Source organism: Musca autumnalis, unplaced genomic scaffold (genome assembly GCF_047663935.1).
Source record: "Musca autumnalis isolate F117 unplaced genomic scaffold, ASM4766393v1 scaffold_2, whole genome shotgun sequence".
In the NCBI taxonomy this organism is placed as follows: domain Eukaryota; kingdom Metazoa; phylum Arthropoda; class Insecta; order Diptera; family Muscidae; genus Musca; species Musca autumnalis.
The window spans coordinates 240,692,838-240,719,459 of NW_027411755.1; the positions used below are offsets into that span (position 1 = coordinate 240,692,838).

At 37.1% G+C, this 26,622-nt stretch overlaps 1 protein-coding gene across 27 annotated transcripts in view; it reads left to right on the forward strand.

The window, feature by feature from the left end:
• Window positions 1–22,599, forward strand: part of kis (chromodomain helicase DNA binding protein kismet) — a 179,941-nt gene extending 157,342 nt beyond the window's left edge. For 22 of the 27 annotated variants that reach the window (XM_073971143.1, XM_073971142.1, XM_073971157.1 and 19 more), the window contains 7 exons: window positions 12,209–14,498; window positions 14,591–14,867; window positions 17,253–17,487; window positions 17,562–17,802; window positions 17,959–18,235; window positions 18,300–18,668; window positions 18,738–22,599. In XM_073971143.1, coding sequence (XP_073827244.1) covers window positions 12,209–14,498; window positions 14,591–14,867; window positions 17,253–17,487; window positions 17,562–17,802; window positions 17,959–18,235; window positions 18,300–18,668; window positions 18,738–21,624 — 6,576 coding nt within the window. In that variant the 3' untranslated portion in view covers window positions 21,625–22,599. The remainder of the gene's footprint in view (window positions 1–12,208; window positions 14,499–14,590; window positions 14,868–17,252; window positions 17,488–17,561; window positions 17,803–17,958; window positions 18,236–18,299; window positions 18,669–18,737) is intronic. The other 5 variants (XM_073971156.1, XM_073971168.1, XM_073971167.1 and 2 more) reach the window with 1 other exon arrangement.
• Window positions 22,600–26,622: the final 4,023 nt, after the last annotated feature.

Below are 26,622 nucleotides of genomic sequence, written 5' to 3' on the forward strand. Positions count from 1 at the left end.
GAATTTAGTACCATTTAGCACTGCTTCGTGCACATTAGAACGATTTTCCAAAGCTACCTCCTCCTCAATTCTACAGTAATCTTAATTCCAAATTTCAGGATTCCAGCTCTATCTGTTCACCCAAATCCAATTTGTACTAAATTTTTTACCATTTCGTACTTTTCGTACCCTAATAGTTCGAATTTCCAAAAACCTTTCATTTCTACTCTTCATCAGTGGCCCTCATTTTAAATTTCAGGATTCCAGCTCCAAAATCCAATTTGTACTAAATTTTGTACCATTTCGTACTTTCGTACCCTAATAGTTCGAATTTCCAAAAACCTTTCATTTCTACTCTTCATCAGTGGCCCTCATTTTAAATTTCAGGATTCCAGCTCTATCCGTTCACCCAAATCCAAGTTGCACTAAATTTAGTACCATTTAGTACTTTTCGTACACATTAGTACGATTTTCCAAAACCATTTAGTTACATCAACACCACTTCCCAACCTTGATTTCAATACCAAATTCCATGGTTCTAGCTATATCCGTTCAAAATATACAATTGGTACTAAATTTTGTAAATTTTAGTACTTTTCGTACACTTATAGTTCAAATTTCCAATAACCCTTTGGTACATCTTTCTAACTCTCCATCAGTGACCCTCATTCCAAATTTCAGAATTCTAGCTCTTACCGTTTGTCTAATACAAAGGGTACCATATTTAGTACCTTTTAGTACTTTTCGTACACTTCTAGGTCGAATTTCCAAAAACCCAGCCTTATCTCACCCCTACACACCAACAGCAACCTACACCCAAAATTTCAACTTTCTAGCTTCAGCGGTTTCGTGTGGGCGCTGATGAATCAGTCAGTCAGTCAGTCAGTCAGTGAATACCTCACCTCACTGCTCTTTTATATATATAGATATATATATATATATTTTTTTTTTTTTTTTTTTGAAAAAGAGTATTCACGGTGAGCCTTAACTAATTTTAAATGGAAGGTGATTACACCTCGGAAGTTTTTGCTGATTCTGAAACTACAATGCTCATAGATGAGAAATATCATGAAACAAAAAAATCGCCGGAGGGATTTTAAAATAAATCGCGATTTAAGTTCACATTTTTAGGGGTTCTTTAGGTTTTCACGATTTTGCTTGGAAACCGCGAGTTCTATGTAAATGGCACTAAAGCAAATGTTGTAGCAGAGAAAATTCTCCACAAGATTGGCCTTTATGATATTTTCGTATATTTTACCGTTTTTAAGATATGGAAGTTCAAATTGGGACAATGCAATGACTGTATCGCCCCCTTATAATACAATATCATGCACAGTGTCCCTTAACTAACTTTTAATGAAAACGGCTTACACATGGGATGTTTTTGCGGATTCTGAAACAGCAATGTTCATAGATGAGAAAAATAAAAAAGAGACAAAATCGCGGGAGGGATTTTTAAAAAAATCGCGATCAAAATTCACAATTTTAGGGTTTTTTTAGGTTTTCGCGATTTTGCTTGAAAACCGCAAGTTGTATCGAAATGAGTCTAAAGAAATTGTTATAGCTGTGAAAATTCTCTACAAAACTGAACTTTAGGTTCTTTCGTAGGTTTTACAATTTTTGAGATATAGAGGTTCAGTTCAAATTTTTAGGTTTTTATCTTAAGTCTTCAAGATTTTGCTTGGAAACCGCAAGTCAAAATGGGACTAAATAAAATGTTCAAGCTGTGAAAATTCCCTACAAGACTGGATGATTTATTTTTTCCTAGGTTGTACCATTTTCAAGATATATAAGTTTTATTTGGGAAATTGCAGTGATGACATTGTTTTATAAGGAGGCGATACAGTCAATTCATTGTCTCAATTTGAACTTCTATATCTCAAAAACGATGAAACCTACGAAAGTATCATAAAGGTCAATCTTGTGGAGAATTTTCTCTGCTACAACATTTGCTTTAGTGCCATTTACATAGAACTCGCGGTTTCCAAGCAAAATCGTGAAAACCTAAAGAACCCCTAAAAATGTGAACTTAAATCGCGATTTATTTTAAAATCCCTCCGGCGATTTTTTTTTTTGTTTCATGATATTTCTCATCTATGAGCATTGTAGTTTCAGAATCAGCAAAAACTTCCGAGGTGTAATCACCTTCCATTTAAAATTAGTTAAGGCTCACCGTGTATTTCAATCCACACAGGCTGAGGGTATATCTCTGTCGGCAAATACTTTTTTACTTGTTTTGATTGAGGAAACATTTTCAAAGTTGATTAAGGCCATGTTTATATTATAGCCTTTTGCAGGGTTAACCTTCTTAATGAGGATTTATTTGACGTATAGGCAAAGGAATTGACATTTGAAACCCAGTGGGTTTGTTAAATCCGGTTATATATAAACGTACTATAATATTCGTAATAGATGAATATTCGAGCTGTCTAAACAAGCAATTTGATGGGCATTTTGATGTCTACTGAAATTGATGTAAATGTACTTAACATTTAGATTATTAGCTAAGGTTTAGTTTACACTAGCGGTTTAATTTGATTTATTCCACTTGCCACATTTTCACCGTTAAGTAACACTACGTTTACACTAACCTCTAAGGCTACACATCATCACAATTAATCTGTTAATTATAAAAATAAGTCCCAATATAATTTATGTATAAATCCCCAGTGTTTAGTAGTTGGCAACCCTAGAAGTAGAGTAAGCAAGCTAGCCAGCCGTTCAAGCTAACCTTTTACGATGAAAATTTATTATAACCAAATGTGGCGCAGCAACACATTTTTCTTCTAACAAATAATGAAGTTTTTGTTTTACATATATTCCTTATTTGCTGGCGGTTGCCTCTAACCCCTCGTCCTCAAAACCCATTGAACCAATCCAGTACTACTCCCACCCTCTCCCCCTTCCAACAACATTCAATAAATAAAACTTGCCATTTTTCTCTAGTCTAATACACACAAAACCCCCTCGCTCCTCGGTCTATGTGTGTAACCTTTTTCCATTTGTTTGTCATGTTGAGATGTCCTCGTTCACATTTAGTCGTCGTCGTCGTCCTCCTTTTTTCGTTCAGTTTTGAATCCTAGTCCTCCTCAGCAAGCGTCACAAATGTTTTAGTATTTTGTAAATAAATATGTGTATTGCTTCCTCCATCCATCCAACAACCAACCTCTTCTCTTTGTCTCCGTCTGGGCACCTCTTGTGCGCTGTGTTGTTTACATACGACAACCACAACCAACGAATGTGAATGAGGAGCACACAATTTTTTGTGTGTCGTTTTTGTTTCCTGTGTATGTGGATGGATAATGTGAAGTGGGTTGGGATGGAGGGTGGGGGTGAGTGATGTATTTTTATGGTTAGGTTCAATACTTTTTCTCATTTTGTCTAGATTGTTGTATGAAAACCGTGCAATTGGTGGTATAACATTTGCACAAACACACACAAATCTACATACTTACATTTTATTTATTTGTCCATATAGAAATACACACAGGGCAACATAATCGTCATCATCATCGTCTTCGTCAACATTGTCGGTTGAAATTTTTGTCTGCTGCTCTTCATTTTAGCTCTTTTTTGTACGTTTTTGTTGTTGTTGTATTGCAATAAGCCTTTGTATGATTGTTGTCGTCGTGAGGAACAACCAAGATTTTTATAAATTCAACGTGTGGCAAACACACTCCTGCTCCCTCTTCTCCCTGGCCCAAATCACCGATTCTCTTTTTTCTTTTTGAAAATTTTGTATTTCATTTAAAAATGCTCTGAGATATCTTTTGGGCTCTACCCTACCTCTGCTCATGGGTTTGTTTTGTATATTTGGGTGAGTGTGGCTTATAATGTTGATATTGCAAATGATGATGATTACAACGACGTTGGGGATGAGAATTATAATAATGATTATGATGTTGCTCTGGATAAAATTAGGGGTGCAAAAATGGTCTTTTTATATTTATTATTTTTGTTTTATGTATTTTTATTATTTTCTACTTCTTCTCTACACACTTCTTCTTTGTTGCTGTTAATGTTCATCATTATTCAGACACACTCGCACATACCAAATGTCGTTGTTCCTTTTTGAAGGAAGAGGAGGGAGGCAGCTGTAACTAACTAAAATTCAACTACAAAATGAAAAGGGAATGGTGAAGAGGAGGGAGAGGGAGTACGTATTCCTTTTTTCTGTAGGATTTCATTTACATTTTTCGGGGGACAATTGCATGAAGAAATGAAAAAGAATGAAACATGGCTAAGGTGTAGCAGCAGTCCTTTCGATTTGTGTGGAAATTTGTCTTTGAAATTGGTTATTCTTCTTCTTATTTGGCATTCATTTTTGAGAGTAAGAAATGTAAGAAATTTTAGTTTTTTGTAATAATTTCAAACCCCGATGATTTTACATGTGTAGGGGTGGAATACAAATGTTTGTCGTAAATTTTGCAAAAACAACAACACATGTGTTTAATTGTTGGTGGGTTATAAGGGTGTATGTTTTTTTTTTGTCAGTTTCATCTACAATTTGTTTAGTTTTTGTATTTCAGAACCAGTTGCAATTTCATTTTTGCCATTTCTTGCTTCTACTTCTTGCGCTAATACCGAGTCCAAAAGTGTAGCTGTGTCACATTAATCTCCCCCTTTTTGTGTTGTTTGATTTATCTCTCTTTTTGTTGTTGTTATTTTTTGTTCAAAATGGGGTTAAAAATTAGAACATTTCATAAGTGTAGTTAGAACCCTCTGTGGGCAACTCGAAGAATATGCACATGTGTGTATGCGTTATTTTTAATGGTACCCATTTTTTAAGGTTTTTATTAATTGAATATATGGGCGACAAATTTTTTGGTTGAGGTTATGTGTATTATTAGGTAGACATTTGTAATTTGGAAAGCAAAAATAAGTACTTTGTTTGGAAAATAATATTTTTATAAAAAAAAGCTGCTTAAATTTGGGCCCAGCCCAACATGAGGAGGATATCTAAAACGAAAGATTATGTTTACATTTTAAAATCATTTTTTACCAATTCCTTAAAACTACTGTTTTTATTTCATCTCTAAGAGCAGTGCGATACCTGTGGGAAAATCACGGAAATATTCTAATGGAAAAATTTACAGCACATCACAACATTGAAGCTTATTTTTACAATATCAGAATTCGTTTTCATTATACTCCAAGCTTTGACAATAATCTAACTGCCAAATCAAGACCAGATGCAGCAATAGAATGTGAATCTATTATGAATTGAAGTAAAGTGAAGAAACAGATTTCTTTTGAGGAAAAAAAAAGCATGGAAATTCAACCAATTTAACCATTTCCTTAAAAATGCAAATTATGAAGGAAATCATACCTTTGCTTCATTTATAAGAGAAGTAAGAGAAGTACGATGGCAATTCCAATGAATTCGAATTGTCCCTCAAATTTCTTCTAATAGTTGTCATATCCTGTACTACATTTTCTTCACCATCAAAAAATAATTCCACTGAACTTATCATTTTAAAATAATTTTCTTTTTTCGGCGAATTGGGCCTTTTGGATTTAACAGAGTTCACAAGTTTAAAAAAACACTGATCGATAACACGTTGTTTATCGACAACCCAGTTGGGTTGACATCAATAATACAACATTTCATCTCAGTTGTGCTGACAATTTACAACGCAACTCAAGTTTAGTGGCAATGCATAATCGACCCCTTCTAATTGTTTATCCATGACAACTTTGGATGACGAATAGATGCTTATTTCTCGTTGACTAAGGCTATGTTCACAATAACAGTGTTTACATTGTTAACTAAGGTTAGTTTTATATTAGCCGTCTTGAATCTAATAGTGATTTTTTTTCTTATGAAGTCGTCGTAGCCTCTATAGAGGCTTTGGATTGAACATGAGGAAGGTCTTATTCGTCGAAGCACGCGAGGTTTAATTATCTCATATAGCGCCTTGTATCTATATGTATAAAGCGGTCGGCAGAATGATTCCGTTGAGTGACGCGCTAAAGCTCTCGGCACATGCGGTCCGTTTAGTGACACGTTGGGACACACGTTGTCCCAAAACAGTTAAATTATGTTTAACTTTAGCTGTGTTACTTTACTTACCTGAGGTTACCATTTTTAACCTGTAAAGTGTTCCTTAACCCCGAAAAGTGGCAAAACTGGAAGCAATTTTTAAGAGAGTGAGAGAGGAGAGAGAGCGGAAATGACTTTCTCTTCTACCACAGTCTACCAGACAAATTCCTGCAGGTAAAAAATGGCAGAACTGATTTTTCGACTTTTGTTTGACGATTATTTCACAATGAAGAAGAAAATGGACGAACAGAAGAAAAAGTCGAACGCTGACAAAACAAAATTAAAAACTGTGAAATAAAAGAAGAAAATTGATTTTTTATGTTTCTTTTTGACATTGCTGCCAGATCGACCATTTTTCCGTTCCTTTACTTTTCTGGTAAAAATGTTCTTGAGAGACCAATTTTGAGAAATTTTGAAACTTTTCTCTTTTACCACTCTTACCATTAAAAAAGTAACTGGTCCCAGATGTCTGTTTTCCAGACTTCCGCAAACCAGCAGCACCACAACACTTCACGCTCCTATTTTCCCCACCAGCTTTAGCAGCACTCACAGACGAGGCCGTCGCACTAGCTGGTGCCTTGGGCGGCAACCCCGCCCGTGAGTGCTCCTTAGGCTTCTCCGGATTCGGGGATCGTGTCGGTGGGGCCGGTGAGGTCCGGGTGTCTTTCCCTGCCTCAGACGCCTTGGTGTCCGCAAGAGGCTCGGACGGGCCGGGACTACCGGATTTTCAGATTTGGTTGGCTCCGGAGAAGTCAAACCAGACATTGGGCTGGTAGAAGCGAAAGCTTCTCAATGTGAGGGTATTTCCTTTCAATACGCCTCAAAAAAGCGAAGCTTCAGCCTAATCTACCAGAATTCCGCCTGAGAGACCTCTCCTGGAGACTTGTCTACAAATCTAGAGCTGTAATGTACTGCTCCTTTGTAGCCATGCTTGTCTTTTCTTTCCCGGGCCTTACTACTCTTGATGGAGGGGGAAGTGAGAGAATTTTCAATCTCATTACCAATAGCCTCATCCACCAAGGCGTTCTGCCTGGGAAGAACTGGTCTGTCGGTAGCGCCCGACATATCATCCCCTGGGGGAGTTACTCCCTTTTCGTCCGGGTTAGCACTCCCCGAAGCAACCGAGGGGGACATCCCTCTGTTCATCTGAGATGGGATGACCGTAGTGTCCATCTCGTCATCAGACAGGGGGATATCTTCCTAGTTGATTATGGGAGAACTTTCCCGACTCAGATGTAGGGACGCACTTTCCCTCAGGAGATCGAGCAATTCCCTGCTCTGCGTGTTAATTGACTCTGTCCACGGTCGGTGTGAAACAGTCGTCCCGCCCAAATTTGTGTTAATTGCACCGGGTGCAGCAGTGTCCGTGGTTATAGCAGGGGTCGTTATCAAGGGGGTTTGGTTTTTGTTTTATAAATAATCTTCCATAGAGAGATTTTTGACTGGGGGAACTCAGGACAATCATGGCATAGCCCTCCACTACCATGATTAGGCCTTGACAACTAAGGCTGCTACTCGTTGAGGCGTCCAGGTATCAACGAGGCTCCGTTATAATACAGTCGGTACCCTGACTGCAAACCTGAAACACTGATGGGCACGTGGTCGCTTAACACCCCGGTGTTAAGGGATCTCAAATTATTTTGGTAGGAGATCAGTAACCAAATATATGTCACTCATGCCAAAGATACACTGTGAGATTTTAGTGCATTATGATGGTTTGCAACAAGAAGAATGGATAACCTTTGGTCAGTCACAGTTAGAATTCCCGTCGTAGTTATTGATACCTCAATCCATTGTTGATCCACGTGGGATCTAAAGGATCCATAATACAGTGCCCGAAATAAACATAGGTTCACATGTAAATTTGTAATTTTTTCATAATTCAGATGACTTTTATAGGATTTTATAATTTTGTATTTTGGAGTTGGGCATTCCCCATGATGTCAATATATCAGTTATTTGGTTTTGCGACAAAATAAAAATTTAAAAATTTTTTTCCTTATTTTAGGTGCGAAATAATGATAGGTTCAGGGCAATTTTTGCGGATTTACACCTATAAATTTGAGGAAAACTTTTTACAAATCGTTGTTTTTTTAGATCGCCGATGTCCAACGAGTAATTTAGTTTAGAAGTTGTTTCGAATTATTTTCAAAATGCAGATTTGTTCAACACTTTAAAGCAGTTTTCAAGAAACAAATTTTTAACGTGGGAGGGGAGGCGAATCTGTGGTTGTCAGAGGCAAGGATCATTTCAAATTGCATGAAAAGAGTAATAATCATACAACTAAATCCAATTTTTTAAAAAGTTTCATAAATTGGGCGCAAAATTTGAACGTCAAAAAAGTCTGAAGGGTTATCCAACACCACTTTGACGGCAAGAATCGCTTATTTTTCCCATTTATTGGAGTTAAAATAATTTTGCATCACAAAACAACCGCCAACGTGATCTTCCGGTATCGAAAATGCAATGTAAACAAACGTTAGTAAGCTAAAATCGACCTAGGAAGAATACAAAAATTGTCAAGAAAAACAGCAATCGAGCCTGAAGAAGAACAGACGTAGGTTTAGGTAAAAATGCTTATGAAAAATGGATGGGAAATTGTTTGAGTATTAAAAAAATCAATCCTAGCCATTTTGCATGAAAGTTCATAGAATTTTTAGTCGAAATCTGGCGGTTTTCTATTTTGGGCTCGGTTGCAGTTTTACTTGGCAATTTTTGTATTCTTCCTTGGTCGATTCGAGCTTACTAACGTTTGTTTACCTCACATTTTCGATACCTGAAGATCAAGTTGACTGTTGTTTTGAGATGCAAAATTATTTTAACTGCAATAAATGGGAAAATAAGCGATTCTTGCCGTCAAAGCGGCGTTAAAGAACCCTCCAGACTTTTTTGACGTTGGAATTTGCGCCCAATTTATGAAACTTTTTAAAAAATTGGATTTAGTTGTTTGATTGTTACTCTTTTCATGCAGTTTGAAATGATCCTTGCCTCTGACAACCTCCTCTCCCACGTTAAAAATTTGTTTCTTAAAAACTGCTTTAAATTGTTGAACAAATCTGCATTTTGAAAATAATTCGCGGACAACATCTAAACTAAATTACTCGTTGGACATCGGCGATCTAAAAAAACAACGATTTGTAAAAAGTTTTTCTCAAATTTATACCTGCAAATCCCCAATAATTGCCCTGAACCTATCATTATTTCGCACCAAAAATAAGGGAAAAAATTTTAAAATTGCACAAATTTTTATTTTGTCGGAAAATCAAATAATTGATATATTAATATCATGGGGAGTGTCCAACTCCATAATACAAAATTATAAAATCCTATAAAAGTCATCGCAATTATGAAAAAAATAAAAATTTACATGTGAACCTATGTTTATTTCGGGCACTGTATACAGGGGAAAGTAAAGAAAACATCTCTCAGAAATTATCCTCTGCTAGATCTTGCTTTCCTAAACCCAGCTTACTGAAGGATCTAAGATAACCCCAAGGTTGGATAGATTTTTTTGATTTGGTTTTCCTCAGACATTTCTTATTCAACACATCACAAAAACCCTTTCTCATAGGGATAGGTAAAGCACATTGTCTGTTTTGAATGTCGATATTTCGCAATTATCGATAACTGTCAAACCGTCCAGCAACCACAAAACATTTTGCGGTTGCATGATGAATGACAAAAATGAACAGCTACACTAGGAAGCAAGAACAAAGCTGTCATTCAAAACTGACAATGTGTACCCAGCTTAAGTCGACTTTCGATTAATCGAGTTTTTGCATTCAAAAGTCGACTTTTGTCTGGAGAGAAAATCGCACAATCGATTATCTTGTGATCGATTTTGGAGTTTGCCCATAGATTATTGGCTTGGCGGTTTTACATTTTTAAAAGAAAACTCGAAAATCGACGAGTAATCGATTTGCTGCGGTTATGAAAAAGTCGAGTTTTAGGACAACTGAAATAATGGCCACACCAAAAAATCGCATTTTTAGTTTTAGATCTAAATCGAATAGTCGAAAAATCGGTTATTGCTATCCATTACCTATCCCTACTTTCCCATCCTCAGTCCGAGAGACGTGCCAATGAGGAGAATGATATATGCCTCCCCTCGAAATAAGACCCTCACAAGGTATATGCATAAGTTCTTGTTCAGCATGAAATTCTCAGTCGATTTAGCCACGTCTGTCCATCTCTGGTTATTGATTGCTGGTAGGTTAAGTTCGAAAATAGGTATGGTGGTTAGGCCGGGGCGATTTGTATGGAAAGAAAAAAGTGATAGTGGGCGCCTGGATTTTCTGATTATTGGGATTGTACTGAACAAAAAATTCCACTAGACCATATGTCTAGTGGAATTTTTTGTTCAGTACAATCCCAATAATCAGAAAATCCAGGCGCCCGTGTTGGTGTTCAAATCGCCCCATTTTCATATCGAATTAGTTGTATATTGACATTTAAGGTTACCAGTAGTTAGTAAACTTCACTACCAAAAATTGTCGTCATTGGTCTCCTTTTTTGGTACTACCTCCTCCTTTGAGGTATTTCGAGGATTTTAGTCAGGTGAAAACTGATATTAAAGATTTAAAAGCCGTGTGTTCTTGGTAACCCTACAAAGCTCATAAGACATAAATACACGATTCCCATTACAAATGACTCACTATATACCAAAGAACACATCTTTCTCGCTTATTCCAACGCAAAATATCCAGTAGTAGTAGACTCGCATATTCAGTGGTAGTTTGAGTTGATCTGTGTCTACTGGAATTCATATCTTCATAGTCCTTTACTGCCAATACCTCTTTAAAGCTTTTTCAATATTGTTAAAAGATTGCTGTTACAGTAATTTGTGTTATTTCTATTCACATTTCTTCTTCTGGGTGACACCTACATACTCACGTGTTAAGTATTCCTTGGAGCACTTTTGACGTATTTTATTTAGTCAATAATTACTTACGCCCCTTATTTGCGTATTTCAATTCATAATAAAAATTTGGGGTTTTTATTTGTTTCTTCTAACCAACTTTTGAATTTTCTTTTTGTTACATTTACGTAAACTTGATTCATATTTTGTAAATGTCTCACGGGGTAATAGAGTGTAACGACAAACTAGAATTTCACATAATTTTAATTCTTAATAACATGTATTAATTTAATGATTTATCATTAATTTTTCGTTACACTCTAATATCCACGAACCTAGATTAATATACATACAAACATCTATAATTACATAGTTGAAATAATGGCTCATAAAAGAAACTATTTTTCGTTGAACTAAACCACCAGAAAATGAATATTACCTCAATTGTAATTTGTTTTCTCGAAAAAAGAAACCCCTCCAGACTCTTCTAAATCACACACCTACCCACCCAACGCCAACCCACCCAACTACTCTACAAATAAAATAAATAATTGCCCCCACAATTATACAAATGTGACAAATTATTGATTTTTATTACATTTGCTAAGCAAAGGTGTTTAGAGAGCTTTATATTAGTTAGATACAGAAAAACAGCAACAAAACACACACTTGCACTTTGTTAACAAAAAAATGACTATTGATTTTTGTAATTCTAATTGAATGGTTGTAGGTTACCCTTAGTTATAACAGCTAAAGGATTCAGTATATGGTCTTAAGTATGATTCCACATTTGTTAATTTATATTAAAAGTGTTCAAACTAACCTCAAAAATTTCTCCAACTTACCTCAGATGTAATCCATAGTTTTTGTTATTTTTATTACTGAAGTATTTTATATACATAGACTTGCTGATTTAATATTTATTTGTAGGCAATGAAAGATTTTCAACCTAACCTCAACACACTTCCCAAGTAACCTTAAATGTGTCACAACAAAGACGAAGTATTTTGTTACAGAAGTGTTGAGTTATATAGATTTCATAATGGGGCTTATCATGAATGAAATTTCCCCGTGAGTTTTGTTTTTCCGCCGTTGCAACTTAAGGGAGAAAGTGAAAAAATTCACGGGGAATTGCCGTTCATGATAACCCCCAATATGTTTTTCATGCAATGAACGATTTTCCACCTAACCTCAACTTTTCAACAACTTCTTCATCTCATCTTCTTCTCACTTTTTGTTCTACATTTCATAACTTTCTTTAGATTACTTTTTTTATAAAGTTACCCAAACTAATTTCCACATCATCTCCCCCTTCTGTTTACTTTTAGAAAATGGAACGTCAAGGCAAAATGGAAATGGTTGCCAAGGAACGTGAAATGCAACGTTTACAATGCATTCCCAAGAAATGGAATAGACGTGAAGAATATGAATTTTTACGTGTCCTCACCGGTTATGGTATAGATTTCCTACCACCCTCAGCCTTGGCCCCCGGCACTACAACCAGCCCCAGCAGTCTTATGCCTGATTGGACAAAATTCAAACAAATGGCCCATCTGGAGCGTAAGAGTGATGAAACAATGAGTGATTATTACAAGGTATTCATTACCATGTGTAAACGCCAGGCCGGAGTTAAGCTTAGTGAAAATGAAAAGGGTCTAGAGGGTATTATAGAGGATATAAGTGAAGATCATGCCAAGCTGATATTGGATCGTTTGGAATTACTTTCAAAGTTAAGAGAAATTGCCAAACATCCTCAGCTAGAGGAGCGACTCAAATTGTGTATGGTCAATGCTGATACACCGGATTGGTGGGAGCCAGGAAAACATGACAAAGAATTGGTGGCTGCTGTCCTAAAACATGGTCTTTATCGTTCCGAGACATTCATCTTTAATGATCACACATTTTCGTTTGCCGATTCGGAAAAGCGTTTCATTCGTGAATTGGAGGCACAAATACAGCGTTCCATTAAACTGGAAGCAATGAATGCTGAAAAGCTGTCATCAGTTAAAGATGAAATTATTGATTTAGATGAGGAACTCCTAACCAAGAGTAGTTTAATTAAAAAGGAAAACTATTCTCCGCTAAAGAGTGAGCTTAAAACCGAACCCAAGGATGTCAAGCGAGAGGCGGCGGATGAGGAGTCATGTAAAAAGGAACCTGAAGATGAGGCCAACGAGGAAAAGTCCCACGATTTGTCTGTGAAAAAGTCCAGCATAAAGGAAGATATAGAATGTCAAGATTTGACAAAGGACGATGATGATGACGATGATTTGCCTTTGTCATTGGAAAAGAACAAAGATAAACTCAAAGCATCGGAAAAGGAAGAAAAAGATTCAGCAGAAAGTGAAAAGGAATCACCAAAGAAGGAAGCTGTAAAAGAAGAAGGTGATGCGGCGGAGGGCATGGATGTGGAAGAACAAGGCAAGACCGCCACCTCAGCAGAATCTGAAGAGGAAAAACCAAAAGCAGAACAAAAGTCATTGGAAGGCGAAGAAGAAGAAACAAAAGCCAAAACAGATGAACAAAATGAAACAGAAGAGAAAGATAGCAACAAAGAACACAGCTCAGAGGCAGACAAAGAATCTTTGGAAAAGGAAGCCAAAAAGGAAGAAGAAAAAGAAAACAAACAAACCAAATCTTCGGAAGATGTCAAAGCCCAAGATGATGAAATCTTAGATTTGGCCACAGCCACAAGTGGCTCCAATGATCCCGATGATGAGGAAGTTATGAAGGAAAAAGAAAAGGCCGTAGAAGAAGAATGCAATAAGCAAGCTGCTGAATTGAAGGCCCGATTCCCTGATTTGGAGGTAATACAACCCGGGGCCGCCAAACAAAAACAGGAAAAACCCAAATTGGAAATGTGCATGATAAGGTGGTTTAAAGATTTCGCCTTAGAAAGGCGCATCTGTCACATTGTCACCTGTGTTGAGACGGGTAAATGGCCGGTGGATAAAACCTACTCAGCTTTGGCTGGCTGCAAGGACATGGATTTGAAGATTGCCCTGCATGAGGCCATACCCCACTTGTCCGTGGCTGTAGAAAAACGTTCTACAACCCCCGATGTTATTACCATTACCACCGATCAAGGTGTTACCAAACATTTGCCCACATCCCAAGTGCAGCAGCAAGTTGCTGCAGCCGCAGCTGTAACAAGCACTGTGGTGGCACCTCCACCACCACTATCATCGGCCGCAGCGCCACCACCCATACCCATAACACCGCCGGTGGTAACATCCAATACCGTAACTACACCCAAAATGTCTGCAACACCCACAGCAACAAGTATGTCTTCGGCCATGTCTTCTGCTGCCGCCGCGGCAGCAGCAGCTGCTGGCCTCTCTGGCTTGGATGCCAATACCTTAAATGCTGCAATGGCGGCAGCTGTAGCAGCGGCGGGTGGTAATGCCAGTGCACTGAGTGCTTTGTTGCCTGGAATGTCCTTGACCGCTTTATCCGGTCTTACCATACCAAATTCCAGTGGCAGTACCGGAGGAGCAACACCATCCACGAATACCACAAACACCACCAATTCTGGCAAGAAACGCAAACGACACATTGCAATTGATGTGGAAACAGAAAGAGCCAAGTTGCATGCTCTATTGAATAGCTCACAATCATGTAAGTATCGGGTTATTGAGAAGTGGGATAAGAGAGAGAGAGAGAGAGAGAGAGTGGAGTAAATATTAATGGTATTTTTGCATTCCTTTCAGTAGCTGCTAAAGATTGGGAAACTGAAATTGCCAATATGGCTGCTGCGGCATCGGGTGTTGGTGCAACTAGTGGTGGTTCTTCTTCAAGGCGTTCATCATCTGCTGCTGCCTCTCCGGCCTCAAATTCATCATTGGCCTCAGCCTTACAACCACCACCGGCCCATCAGCATGCCCCGTTGAGCCGCCAAAATTCGGGACAATTTAATAAGCCTGCTGTACCACCACTAAAGACTCCACCACCATCTTCAATGGGCGGTGCCATGGATTTGTCATCAAGGTAAGTGGTCACTTTGAAACATCTTAAAAGGCAAGCCTACGGACACGAAAAATATTCTTTAAAAAAATCCACGGGCTCGAAAATATGCTTTAAAAAATCCACGGGCTCGAAAATATGCTTTAAAAAATCCACGGGCTCGAAAAATAATCTTTAAAAAAACTACCGGCTGGAAAAATGTTCTTTAAAAAAATCCACCGGCTGGAAAAATATTCTTTAAAAAATCCACCGGCTCAAAAAATATTTTTTAAAAAATCCACCGGCTCAAAAAATATTTTTTAAAAAATCTACGCGCTTGAGGAGTATTCTTTAAAAAATCCACGGCCTCGAAAATATTTTTTAAAAAATCCACGGGCTCGAAAAATATTCTTTAAAAAATCCACGGGCTCGAAAAATATTCTTTAAAAAATCCACGGGCTCGAAAAATATTCTTTAAAAAAATCCACGAGCTCGAAAAATATTCTTTAAAAAAATCCACGGGCTCGAAAAATATTCTTTAAAAAAATCCACCGGCTCGTAAAATATTCTTTAAAAAAAATCCACCGGCTCGAAAAATATTCTTTAACAAATCTACGCGCTCGAGGAATATTCTTTAAAAAGTCCACGGGCTCGAAAAATATTCTTTAAAAATTTCACGGCCTCGAAAAATATTTTTAAAAAATCCACAGGCTCGAAAAATATTTTTAAAAAAATCCACTGGCTCGAAAAATATTCTTAAAAAATCCACGGGCTCGAAAAATATTTTTTAAAAAATCCAGGGGCTCGAAAAATATTCTTTAAAAAATCCACGGACTCGAAAAATATTCTTTAAAAAATCCACGGGCTCGAAAAATATTTTTTAAAAAATCTACGGGCTCGAAAAATATTCTTTAAAAAATCTACGAGGTCGAAAAATATTCTTAAAAAAATCCACGGGCTCGAAAAATATTCTTTAAAAAATCCACGGGCTCAAAAAATATTCTTTAAAAAATCTACGAGGTCGAAAAATATTCTTAAAAAAATCCACGGGCTCGAAAAATATTCTTTAAAAAATCCACGGGCTCGAAAAATATTCTTTAAAAAATCTACGAGGTCGAAAAATATTCTTAAAAAATCCACGGGCTCGGAAAATATTTTTTAAAAAATCCACGGGCTCGAAAAATATTCTTTAAAAAATCTACGAGGTCGAAAAATATTCTTTAAAAAATCCACGGGCTCGAAAAATATTCTTTAAAAAATCCACGGGCTCGAAAAATATTCTTTAAAAAATCCACGGGCTCGAAAAATACTCTTCAAAAAATCTACGCGCTCGAAAATATTTTTTAAAAAATCCATGGGCTTGAAAAATATTCTTTAAAAAATCCACGAGGTCGAAAAATATTCTTAAAAAATTCACGGGCTCGAAAAATACTTTTTATAAACAATCCACGGGCTCGAAAAATATTCTTTAAAAAATATACGAGGTCGAAAAATATTCTTAAAAAAATCGATGGGCTCGAAAAATATTTTTTTAAAAATCCAGGGGCTCGAAAAATATTCTTTAAAAAATCCACGGGCTCGAAAAATATTTTTTAAAAAATCTACGGGCTCGAAAAATATTCTTTAAAAAATCCATGGGCTCGAAAAATATTCTTTAAAAAATCTACGAGGTCGAAAAATATTCTTAAAATAATCCACGGGCTCGAAAAATATTCTTTAAAAAATCCACGGGCTCGAAAAATATTCTTTAAAAAATCTACGAGGTCGAAAAATATTCTTAAAAAATCCACGGGCTCGAAAAATATTTTTTAAAAATCCACGGGCTCGAAAAATATTCTTTAAAAAATCTACGAGGTCGAAAAATATTCTTAAAAAAGTCCATGGGCTCGAAAAATATTTTTTAAAAAATCCACGGACTCGAAAAATATTCTTTAAAAAATCCACGGGCTCGAAAAATACTCTTCAAAAAATATACGCGCTCGATAATATTTTTTAAAAAATCCATGGGCTCGAAAAATATTCTTTAAAAAATCCACGAAGTCGAAAAATATTCTTTAAAAAATCTACGGGTTCCAAAAATATTTTTTAAAAAATCGTCGGGCTCCAAAAATATTCCTTAAAAAATCCATGGGCTCGAAAAATATTCTTTAAAAAATCGACGGGCTCCAAAAATATTCATTAAAAAATCCAAGGGCTCGAAAAATATTCTTTAAAAAATCGACGGGCTCCAAAAATATTCCTTAAAAAATCCACGGGCTCGAAAAATATTCTTTAAAAAATCCACGGGCTCTAAACATATTCTTTATAAAATCCATGGACTCGAAAAATATTCTTTGAAAAATCCACGGGCGCGGAAAATATTCTCTAAAAAAATCCTCGAAAAATATTCCTTTACAAATCCACTTATGTTTATCTCCACAACTTCTACAGCTTGCCCAAAATGAATATGGCCGATATAATGAAATCAGCCTCAGCGGGAGCAATTGATTTGAGTGAAGTACAAGATTTCTCAATGGGTTCCAAGAAGTCATCTTCATCATCGAACTCACAGTCCTCAGCCTCAAGTATACATGCTGCCTTAAGTTCAGCCTTCCCCTCAATGGCCAGTAAAGGTGGTGGTAAATTAGATGATACTCTCAACAAGCTTATGAAGAAGAACAATTGTGTAAGTATTGCCAAATCAAGAACATAGTTTTTAAATTGGAGTTTTATTAACATTTCCCTTCCATACCTTTCCAGACCATTGAAGAACCTGTCGTTGGCAAAGAAAAGAAACGCAAAAAGTTGGATGAAATCGTTTTGGGTCTATCGGCGGCAAAGGAACAAAAGACTTTCCCCGATCCATCACTGCCTTCATCAAAGAAACCTCAAATACCACCAAGTGTATCGGTGACACCGGCCAATGCTGCCTCCTCAATGTCATCACAACAGCAACAAAATCAAAAACCATTTACAATCACTGTTACCACAGTGCCCGGAAGTGAGTTTGAGTCTCTGAGCTTTACATTTACAATAAGATTGATGTCTTAAAATGGGGGGAGATCATCTAATACTTACTCCCCTCTCCATGGAACAAAATTTATTAACATTTTATTTGTTTTCTCTTTCGCTTTTCTCTTCGATTCTCTTTATTTAGAAGGAAAAAGCAGTTCTCAATCCAGTGGTGGTGGTGGCCAATCATCATCATCGGGTGGAAATTCATCTAGTTCTGGTTTATCGGCTTTACAAAATATGGCTGGCATGGGCAGCTTATCTGCCAAGGATAGTTTAAATGCCCTATTGGCCCAAACCATGGCCACAGATCCTCAAACATTTATCAAACAACAACAAAAGATGATGCAATGCCTACCACCTGCCCAACGCAAACTATATGAATCAATGTTGGCTGACATGGAACAGGCCATGAAAATGAAGTATGTTGCCATTTAAATCCCTTCGGAAACCCATTTTTAATATTTAAATCTGTCTATTTTACAGCTCTAAATATGGTGGACCCATGGACACAAAGGTAGACAAATGGCTAACAGAAATGGGCGCCCCCTCAATGGATTACCCTGGCAGCAGTGCTAGTAGTAATCCAACGCCAACTTCTAGTGGTCGAAGATCCAATCGTCAATCTTCCACGCCCACCCAACAATCTCTGTCTGCTTCACAAATGTCATCCTCCAAGTCATCTGCCTCTCAATCACACAGCCAATCGTCCAGTGTGCAACAACATCAGCAACAATCAATGGGTGGTCCGCCACCTGGTTTAACTGGTGATGAGCCAGTTCCTGTGATTAACAAACAAACCGGAAAACGTCTTTCTGGAAACAAGGCTCCTCAACTAAAGAGACTAATGCAATGGTAAGTAGACACAAACTTTCCTCCTTGAGACCTTTGGAATAAAATTATTTCTTCTTCTTCTCCTTCCAGGCTAACGGAAAATCCCAACTATGAAGTTGATCCCAAATGGCTGGAACAAATGCAAAATCCCATGTCGGCACCCTCACCCAAACCCATGGAATCAAGCTATTCAAATTCCAACAAGGGCCACTCGGGTCGACCATCTTCCACCTCCAGCAATGCCTCTTCGAGCAGTCATTCCAATGCCCCACAACAATCACAATCCACCCCCACATCAAGCTCATCCAAAAAATCCTCCCGGCAAAGTGCCATGGATCAAGCAAATGCTGCTGCCATGCAACAATTTGGTTCATTGGCTGGTTTGAATCCCAATCTCTTGGCCAGTTTACCCGGTTTGGGTTCGTTTGATCCCAAGAATCCCCTGGCAGCCTTTGATCCCAAAAACCCCTTGCTCTCCATGCCATTTGCCGGAATGCCAGGTATGGGTAACATACCCGGCTTGGGTAACCTGAACAACATGAATTTGTTTGCCAGTCTGGCTGGTATGGGTGGTTTGGGCAATTTGGCCAGCATGGATGCTCAATCACTGGCAACTTTGATGGCCGCAGCTGGACCTGCATTAAGTGGCTTAGGAGGTATGCCTGGAACCTCATCTTCATCAGGCGGTGGTGGTTCGTCGAGCAAGAATTCTGGCCAAGGTTCGGGATCTTCAAGTTCAAATAAAAAACCCACTAAGGCTGAATTGCTGCAACAAAATGCGGCCGCTGCTGCAGTGGCTGCTGCTGCCCTGGGAGCTTCTGCCTTATCGAGTGGTAATTCTGGTTCTGGTTCCAATTCGAAAAATTCCGGACCAAGTGCTTCACAGCTGGCTGCCGGGTTCCCATTCCTTTTCGGCAATCCATCTTTGCTTTATCCTCCCATGGGTATGAGCGGCCTAAATCCCTACTCTTTGGGTTCTGCTGGACTGGGTTCAACAGGTTTGGGAGCTGCCTACGACCAATTGGCTCAACAGTATCTAATGAATGGTGCCTCATCGGCTGGCTCCACACCAACAACCCAAACCAAGGCTCACCAATCGCAATCCTCGAAATCCTCCAACTCCAGGTCATCTTCATCGTCAGCTTCCAATGCAGCATCATCGGCGGCTCAAGCTGCAAATCTTATGAACGCCATGGCTGCCAGTATGGCGGGTTCGTCGAATACCGGAGGCTCGAGTAGCTCGCAAAGTAGTTCTCGTGGTCGGCAATCTTCAGCAAGTAGAGCTGCAGCCCAGGCTTCTGCGGAAATGGCCCAATTATCCAATCTACTTATGCCACCTGCTGATGCCCAGTTACTGGAACAATTCTCACGTATGGCCAACATGGATTTGGCTCAAGCCACACGTCTAATGAATTCATTGGGTATGCCACCCATATCGGGAGCCAGTACACCATCTTCATCCACCGTTAGTGATAAACGATCATCTTCGTCCTCGTCGTCAGCCAATGCTGCAGCTGTGGCAGCCCAACAGGCCGCCAAGGAGCAACAAAAACTAATGGAAGCCTTGGCACGAGGTCAGCTGCCCACAGATTTGGCCACATTACAGGCCTTGTCCCAGGGAAAACTACCACCCTCAATGACTGGTGGCTCTTCAGGCTCGTCATCCAATACAAATTCATCTTCCAACACTTCATCATCGTCAAGTAAAAGTGCAAAATCAGCTGCTGCCGCGGCAGCCGCTGCTGCTGCAGCTTCTCTACCACAAATTCCAGGAATGCCTGCTGAATTTAGTCAAGCATTCTTGGCTGAAATGGCAGCTCAAGCCATGGCAGCAGCAGGAGGTCCATTACCACTGACCGGCCCCGGTTCCTTAGCCAGTTTAACGGGCAGTTTGGCCGGTTTGACGGGAGGTTCATCCACACAATCATCATCATCATCCTCCGCGGCTACATCCTCAGCAAAGAGACAAAGGGAACAAGATGCATTAGCCAAAGATGCCTTCCAGAAACAAATGGACTATTATACCAAAACATTGGGCTTAGGTTCGGGTATATCCCTCATACCCACATCGTCGGCATCATCGGCAACATCGTATGGAGGTGATGATCATCACAAGTCAAAGAGGCAAAGAACTGAAACATCAACATCCTCACTCAAGGATGATTTGAATGCTGCTGCTGCTTTGGCTGCAGCCGGCTTCCCCATGAATTTAGGTGGTGGTATGACGAGTATAGAAAAAAGTATACGTGGTGGTAGCAGTAGTGGCCTGGGTGGAGGTGGATCGGGTGGTGGAGGTTCTTCATCATCTGGTAACTCAAATCAACCGGAAGCTGATAAGGTCACTTTGACGCCCTTGAACTCGGCAGGAATTGCAGCCAATTTACCTTCACAAACCACCATAACCATTGCCCCACCTATTAGTTCAGGAGCCAGTTCCAGTAGTGAACGTTCTGAGCGCAGTGAGTCTAGAATTTCCTTGACCATTACAAATGCAGCTGAAGCTGCCAAAATGCCACCTCCCTATGAAGAAGCCGATGAACTGATAATACAACCAATACTCAAAAAACCGACCAGCAGTCAACAACAACTACCAAGTCCATCCGCCAATTCGTCGTCATCATCGCACAGCAATTCTCAAGCACCACCACCACCTTCACAACAACAGCAATCGTCCTCCCAAACACCCACCTCACAAGCCAACTCGGCGGCCAGCTCTATGCACGGTGGTAGTGTGGAAGATTTAACACATGATTCGGCCAATAATAGTACATCGTCGCATAACGAAGAGACACGACGGTCTTCGGGACGGCTAAAACGTCCACGTTCAGGTGCCGATCATTCACTGATAACTGAACAACCACCAGAAAAGCGGCGTGAACTGAGATCAACACGTCACACCCGACAATCGTCGTCGGGTAGTGCGGACAATTCGCTAAATCTATCGACGAACAGTGAAACGGAAGAAAGACCGGAATGAGGTTTAAGGCGTTTAAGGAGTAAATCTATAAATAAATAGTAGCAGACGAAGCAGAAGAAGAAGTAAAGCACACACACACACATACACAAAGCATAAGCGCGTTTAGTAAAAAGAAAACAGTAAACTATCCTCAGCTATCAAAGTAAGGGTAAAAAATTTAACACCATCTCGGAATAATGTAAATGTATGACAAAATGATGCCCAAAAGAGAGAAAAAACAAAATGCCTATGCAAGCAACAACTACTGATTCAAATGTAAATTGAAAATTTCCAATTGAAATTCGAAACTTTTTCAAATGCCGAGAATTTCGCAAATCATTTCGTGCGGCAATTGGAAAAATTTATGAAAATCGTAACATTTGAAATGAAAATATTTGGTGTGAAATTCAAAAACACTTGATGATGGAATTAGAATTTTTCTAAATATTTGTAATAATTTCAAATGAAATTCGAAAATCATTTCAGATGAAATTCGAAGACATTTGAAATTATTAAAATTTTTATTTTCTAATAAATCGAAAAAATTGTAAAAAAAAATTAAAAAATTACGGATGTTAAATGTTGGAACTTCAATTACATTTCCTTTCGAACACGGTTGTATTGAGTAGCCGTTTAACACAACACCAAAATTCCTTCTAAACATGTTCGATCGAGGATGCGACAATTATGAAATTTGTTGTCGTTAATTAAGAATTCCCTTACGAATTTCTGTTTTTGAAAATTTTCAAAATACATTTGAGAATAATTAGAGAGAAAAAGAGAGCGATAGCGTCAACTGCTGCTTAGTAGCAAATAATAATAAATTTAAAATAAATATATTTAGCGTAGGATATATAAAAAATAGGAAGCGTGAGAGTAGTAGAAAACTCTCAGAATATTAAGCAGTAAACTGATTAAAGAAAAGTGAGTTTAGTTTTTAGTGTATGCTATAAAATTTAATTAGTTATTAAACAATTGAAAGCAAAAACAAAAAAAGTTTTAAAATTTTTATGCTAAAAATAGAAAAAAAAAACAACAACAAACAAAAAATCGTAAAACAACAAAAAAAATATTCTTTTTTTTTAATTTTGTAATATATAAGATTAATTTAGTTTTATTTTTTAGTAATTTTATTCATTTTATAAAACAAAACAAACACATAACCCTCCCTGACTACAACACAACAAACTCCCCATAAAAATATATGTTAGCTACTTTTTTAAATAATGGCATAAAAACAACAAAAAATTTTAAATTTTCACCACAAAACTTGAACCGGGGAGGTTATAAATCTATTTTACAATATTTTATTGCAAAATTTTCAAAAGCATTCAATTTAGTTTTCTTGGTTACTGCTGCTGTTTTATAAATACCAAAGAAAATTAAAAATTGCTTCTCTTGGAAATTTTCCACCAAAATATTGTAAAATATTTTTAAAATCTCTCTCGACTCTCTTTTAGTTATTGAGTTTGAGAAATTTGCAAAGAAAGATCATCCCCCAACCAATCCCTACTCATCTCAACCAAACAATAACAAACCATTTCAATGACATGTCTGGTCGGTCAAACCCTAATATGCTGCTGTGGTTTTTCCAAATAACATCCTCCACCAACATGTTGTTGAAATTGTCTATTATTGTCTGTTTATTGGGATTTGGAATTGTGTCGCTGCAACTGCATGTTTTTCTTTTATCATATTTCTCTCGTCTCCTTTTTCCTGTGTAACTCAATTAAGTTTTTACTTATATAACAACTCATATAAATATATACATATTTCTTTTTTATTTTTAAATTTTAAATAATAAATTGATTATACTATATTTCGTATTTATTCGATTTCCACTTGTAAAATTTATCACATCTCTATATATAAATATAGTTTTTCGTATATAAAGTAATCAACAAACAACAACAAATATAATGTAACTATAATAAAACAAAAAAAAAAAACAAAAAAGCTTATTTTCATATATAACAAATGAAATGAACAAAAAAAAAACAACACACAAATTCTTCTTATTTTTTTCAAAATTTGAAAAACAAATGCAAAACTGTGGGGTATTTGGGAAGAAGAGGGTATGTAATTTTAGTTACTTAAAAATAAAAAAACACTAGGGGAGATATGAACTTCTCCCAGCTATGTCTGCTATTCCCAATAAGTATAGTTTCTAGCTTAAACCCATGATTTATTATTAGCCATTTGCAGTTGGCGTTTTAGTTTGACTTGAGATTGACGTTCTTACGTACATAATTGTAATTCTTTGTATTAGGAACAGTTTTAGGGGCTCTTTCCGAATATGGGTCCGAATTTGGATTTGGTTGAAATTTGTACCATAGGCAGTTCTTGGTACCCTGGGGCCTAATTACGACATTCGATCGAGTATTTGCTCGAGAATGAAAAAATCAAACTATGAAAACCTATTCGCGCCACCAACTGTACATTTACTAAGGTATATTCATTAGAAATTTGTTACAACAAAGTCAAAAAGTTTTACAAAAATAAATAATTTCGTACAGTTTTCTAGCGCATCTTCATTCCGAAAGTATTATTCAACGATTTCAACAAATATTTACATTTTTTCGTTAATAATTTTGTTTTTTAGTTTTTGCTTTAAAATAAACAATTTTTTTACCATCTACCTTCTTAGTATTCTTTGGAGAGCACAAAGGTGTTCATAGCTCGATTTTTTCATTCACGAGAAAATTCTCGATCGAATCGAATGTCGTAATTAGGCCCCTGATCACAACGAATGCATTCGTTTATTACTTCGCATTTCTGAAATTTAATTGGCAATTGTACTGGAATTATGGAAAAAGAGATGCCAAGAAAAAAAATATACTGCGATTATGAAAAATGTTGCACAGTTTTCATTTATGAAGTCAGACATAGGGGTCGATTATGGATAGCAACTCAACTGTAGTTGCGTTGCCAGAGGAGAAAATCATGCAAATAAACTGAGCAAAAAGACGAAAATTTGTGTCAAATTCAGCAAATATTGTTTTGAACCTTCAGCTATAAATTTATTTGTAAAAAAGTATAAATTTTAATGCGGAAATAGAAAATTCTATTACTAAATTTGCTATGGGCAACGCAACTGGAGTTGGGTTGCTATCCATAATCGACCCCATAGTCAGACTTCCGAAATGTCAGTTGCTTTGTATTCGTGCATGGAACTAGGGGTTCTTAGATCGAGTTCCATACTAAAGTAATTTTATCAGCCCTATTCTGAACATTCCCAAAGATGTCAATATTACAAGATAGGAAAAGTCAATTGTTAAAAATTAACTGTAGAGGGAGTTAACCTCTGTTGCTACGACATCATAGCAACATTCTGTTAAATGAAAACTGTTACTCATTGGAATATTGACAAGAAAAACATTAAAACTCAAATTTTAAGGCGTTGACTTTTGTTTTTTTATTAAATAAAAAATAAGAAATAGTGAAGAAATAAATTTCAGCCACAAAACACAACGTTAATGTTTTCTGCCGCGAGAAATGGGAATCAAAAACTATTGACATTGCTGTTATCATTTCCAATGAGTTGTGTTGCCATCTGAAACCAAAATGTGAAACTATTATCATATGTTTTTGGAAAATGCATTTGTTCGGGTCTTTATTACTTTACGTCTTTGACATTCCCATGGGAGCGAAATTTCCCATTCCCACGTTTTCCATATTCTCAACGACGTGGGAACAGCAAAACATGGGAGCTGAAATTTCGAAATTAATTGCACCAAATTATTATCATAGCGATCATGAATACTCACGTAGGGAGCTTCGCAAGAGTGAGTTGCAGCTCACTTCTCACTTCTCGACCTATCACAAATGACAAGGGAGAAGCGAAAAAAGTGAAGAAGAGTTCACAAGTTGGAAAATTGAAAATAGTGCCGCATTTTGTGAACCCTTGAAGCAGTAACTCGTGTTACCATACCGTCATTATATATAGAAATAATTTTGCCATCATTTAAGCATTTAATTTGTATAAGTAATAAATAATTTTTAACTAATTATACATTTCTTACAAGAAAAATGTCAGTTATCAACAACCCTTTGTAAAAATACATACAGCCCAATTATGAACGGCCTCTCACCGTGAGTTTTCTCTTTCTCGCCTCCTCCCCTATTATAAACATCATATCGCCGTGAGTGATGTTATGTTCTCACTGTTCCCTTATTATAAACAACAAGAGGGTGAGCAAAACTCACGTTTGTGAAAAAATTAGCTATTACAAATGTAAAAAAAGTGAGAAAAAGAGGCAAATTTCTGCTGAAATTTCTCACTACCGAAATCAAAGTGAGTTGAACAAAAAAATTTAAGTGTGAACATTTATTTTAAAAAATACGAATATTTTGTATCTGTAATGATAATTAATTGTATTTTAGGTTGAAAGTAACAAAAAATAATAAGAGATTTCTTATGTTGTGAGGTTATTGTTGACCTTTGGACGCTATTTTCTTTGGTTTTAATTTGGCTTGAGGTCAACTTAAAAATTTAAAAACAAATGGGCGTTTTTGTTTTTATTCTTATAAAAGACGCAGAGTGCTGTGCATGGTGCTATCAATATTTGCCTAAGAATTTAGACGACTGCAATATCCCAAGTATTGTTGAGCAAAAACTACTCTGGTTTGTTGTGGACTTTATTCACACTATCAGGCATGTCACAGAAACGAATTCCGATCGAAAGTGGAATTGATTCCGTATTTAGCTTCTTCAGAAAACGAAAAACGAAGAATTTTTCGGAATAAAACCACTTTTGATTTTGCAAACGGAATTGTATTTTTATTTTGTTTAAATCTGCCACTTTAAATCACTCTAAAAACACTTAGAAATAATTAAAATGTTGTTTTGTTAACAAATTTACATTTAATTTCGCATTTAAAATAGATAATTAAGTTTTTTGACTCCACAAAATCGATCGGAATCTAAAGAAGCTAAGACAAAAACGATCGAAATGAAATTTCGGAATTGCAACCATTCCGATCGGAATCTGTGACATGCCTGTATATTTGTTTACATTA